Genomic DNA, 2,866 nt, shown 5'->3' with positions numbered 1-2,866 from the left:
ATTTAATATACATTATAAAAATAAGAAGAAACTTTTGCTCGCTTAGATTTCCATGAAATATGAATAATTTATGTAAAATAAAAAAAAAAAAAATATGATGAATTAAAATGATATTAAGCACAATAAAAAATAAAAAAAAAAAAATGTGATGGGATGAAAATAAAATAAAACATAGTATAATTAAAGAAAAAAAAAAAAAAAAAAAAGAGAAGAAAAGAAAAGAAAAACGAAATAAAAGAAATATTAAAACAAATATAAAAAATTATGATATTTTTAAAAAATAAAGAAGTATATGTTATGATATAGCAATTTTTGTGTAATATGTTTAACAATTTAAGCAAAATAATTTACTCTAATTTGTTTTTAATAAATAAAAAATATATAAATACAAATGTACAACTAAGAAATCCGTATTACAGAAAAAAGGGATTTTGGGAGTGGAGAAGGAGAATTATTCATAGATATAATGAAAAAAGATATATAAAGAAAAATATAAAACCAAAAGTGAAAAATAAAAATGAAGTAAGCATAAAAAATAAAAAAGAAGACGTATATTGGACATTTAAAGTATATCAATTAAAAATTAGTTTAAGAAATTTATATAATTTTGGTAGATTAATTAAAGGACTTCATTTAGAAGATGCAATAGTATTTTTAGAATCTATTCCTCAAATAAGAGTAAATAGTATTCTAAATTCTTTATTAAATTCTAAAGAAAAAATTATAAATAATTTCAATGGAGATGCTTCAAGGTTATATATTGATAATGTTCAAATACATTACAACACCCCAATGAAATACATTAAATATCATGCAATGGGTCATTTTGGTCTTGTAAAAAGTTATAGAAATACTTTTACTTATACTATTAAGCAAATGAATATACAGGAATTTTATCATAAAATATTTATTAGAGGAAATGTGCCTAGAACATTATCTCATAATATGAGATTATATTTGAATCAAAATAGAATTAACATGAACACACTAATTGAATGGTATCCTTACATATGTGCAAATTCTAGATATTATTTCAGAGAAAAATTAAGATATCTAAATAATATGTATCAATTTAACTATTATAAATCAAGACATAAATGGATACAAAATTATTTTAATAATATTGAAAGAAGAACAAATGAATTAAGATTACAAAGGAATATCATAACTGAAAAGATGAAAGAATAATATAAAAGCAATTATATATAATTTTTTAATTTTTATAACTTTTTATGTTTTCTAATGACATTTTACTACATTTTTTTTTTTTATCTTTTTATGGAATTTTAATTTTTTTTTTTTTTTTTTAGTTTATACATATGAATGAATCTATTTTGTTTAAAATGTAATTTATTTTTATTAAATCCATATTTTTTTATTTATATATTTTAAGAAATTGAATGTACAAAAAAAAAAAAAAAAAAATTTATTTGTAGTTTTTGCAAATTTATATATATGTCTACTTAATTTTTAAACATATTTAAAAAAAAAAAAAAATTGTATAATAAAACTACCTAAAGTTCATCACTACCATAATTTTCATTTGTATCCTCATTAAATTGTGTAATAATTACTCCCTAAAAATATTTAAATTTAAAAAAATAGAAATTATTTAGCGTAATTTATATATATATACATCATATTCATATTTAATTTATTATTATTACTGATTTAGCTCTCCATTTTTGTTCATCTTTTTGATAATTATATTTCATAATACAAGCTTCCAAATGATGCAGAATTGGACAATTATGACAATTATACTGATTAAACCTAAATAAAAAAATGTATATGAATATATATATATATATATGTAAAAATATAATTATATATATACCTATATCTTTTTTTAATTTTTACTCGTAACTTTTGCTAGTAGATAAATAACCATTATGATTTACACTTTTTAGAAAAACGTTTTTTCCTACTTCCCAATAAGAGCTATGTTTTTTATTCTCACAAACTACCTGAAACTTTCCAGATTCGTTATTTTTATGAACGCTTAACTAATAAAAAAAAATATATAAATATAATTATTATCCATATTATAAGATGTATTTTAAAAAGAATTTTTTGTATATATATATATATATATATATATATATATATATATATATATATATATATATATATAAATTATTTATTTTTATTACTTCATAATTATTAGATAATATAGATTCATGTTTTGAACTTATTAAATATCCATTAGATTTTACATGTTTCAATGTAACAATTTCATCACAGTTTATTTTATTTCCAGTAAAACTTTTCCCTTCTATTAATAATAGAAAAATTTTCATATATTGTCATCTACTCATTTTTTTTTTTTTTTCTATTTTATTTTTTCTTAATATATTTTTGTACCTTCATAAACACTAACTGTCCACAATAAATCATCCTCATTATTATTTGTAGTTACAGCTGTCTTTAGTAAAAATGATACATATTTTTACATATAAATTTAAATATTAATGTTTTTTTAAAAATAAGATAAATTTTATTTACTTATTAAGATATAAAAAAAAAATAAAATAAAACAATTTTTTTGAATTTTGGAAGTTTAATCAAAACTCATATTATATTTCTTTTAAATAATTTACTAATTTTTTATGAATTTTTTTTTTTATTTCTTTTAATATGTTACCACTAATTGATTTCCAGAACCTGTTCCCCATTTCATATCTGTTGAAAAAAGTCTGTCAAAAAAAAAAAAAAAATAAAATAATAATAAATGCATATTTTATTATATTCTATATCAGTACTATATAAGCTTTTTTTTTTTTTTTTTTTTTTTTTTACTTGTATTTTGTTCCTATATTTTCTAAAATAATAGAACTACCATCCGTTACATAGAGACAATTATGTA

At 17.7% G+C, this 2,866-nt stretch overlaps 2 protein-coding genes across 2 annotated transcripts; one reads left to right on the top strand and one right to left on the bottom strand.

The window, feature by feature from the left end:
- Positions 1–321: 321 nt before the first annotated feature.
- Positions 322–1,188, top strand: PGAL8A_00387100 (50S ribosomal protein L22, mitochondrial, putative; the record flags this gene model as incomplete). Its single annotated transcript, XM_028670214.1, has 1 exon — positions 322–1,188. One exon carries the CDS (start codon positions 322–324, stop codon positions 1,186–1,188), a length of 867 nt encoding a protein of 288 aa, XP_028526988.1.
- A 326-nt stretch (positions 1,189–1,514) lies between these two features.
- PGAL8A_00387000 (dolichyl-phosphate-mannose protein mannosyltransferase, putative) lies at positions 1,515–2,864 on the bottom strand (the record flags this gene model as incomplete). The annotated part of the gene is made up of 7 exons (XM_028670213.1): positions 1,515–1,577; positions 1,668–1,773; positions 1,861–2,006; positions 2,154–2,275; positions 2,365–2,425; positions 2,645–2,696; positions 2,800–2,864. Coding segments are annotated over 7 exons (615 nt in total), but the record flags the coding sequence as incomplete, so codon positions are not given.
- Positions 2,865–2,866: the final 2 nt, after the last annotated feature.

Source organism: Plasmodium gallinaceum, assembly GCF_900005855.1.
Source record: "Plasmodium gallinaceum strain 8A genome assembly, contig: PGAL8A_v1_108, whole genome shotgun sequence".
NCBI classification, from domain to species: Eukaryota; Apicomplexa; class Aconoidasida; order Haemosporida; family Plasmodiidae; genus Plasmodium; species Plasmodium gallinaceum.
This window is presented reverse-complemented; position numbering and strand designations above follow the sequence as displayed.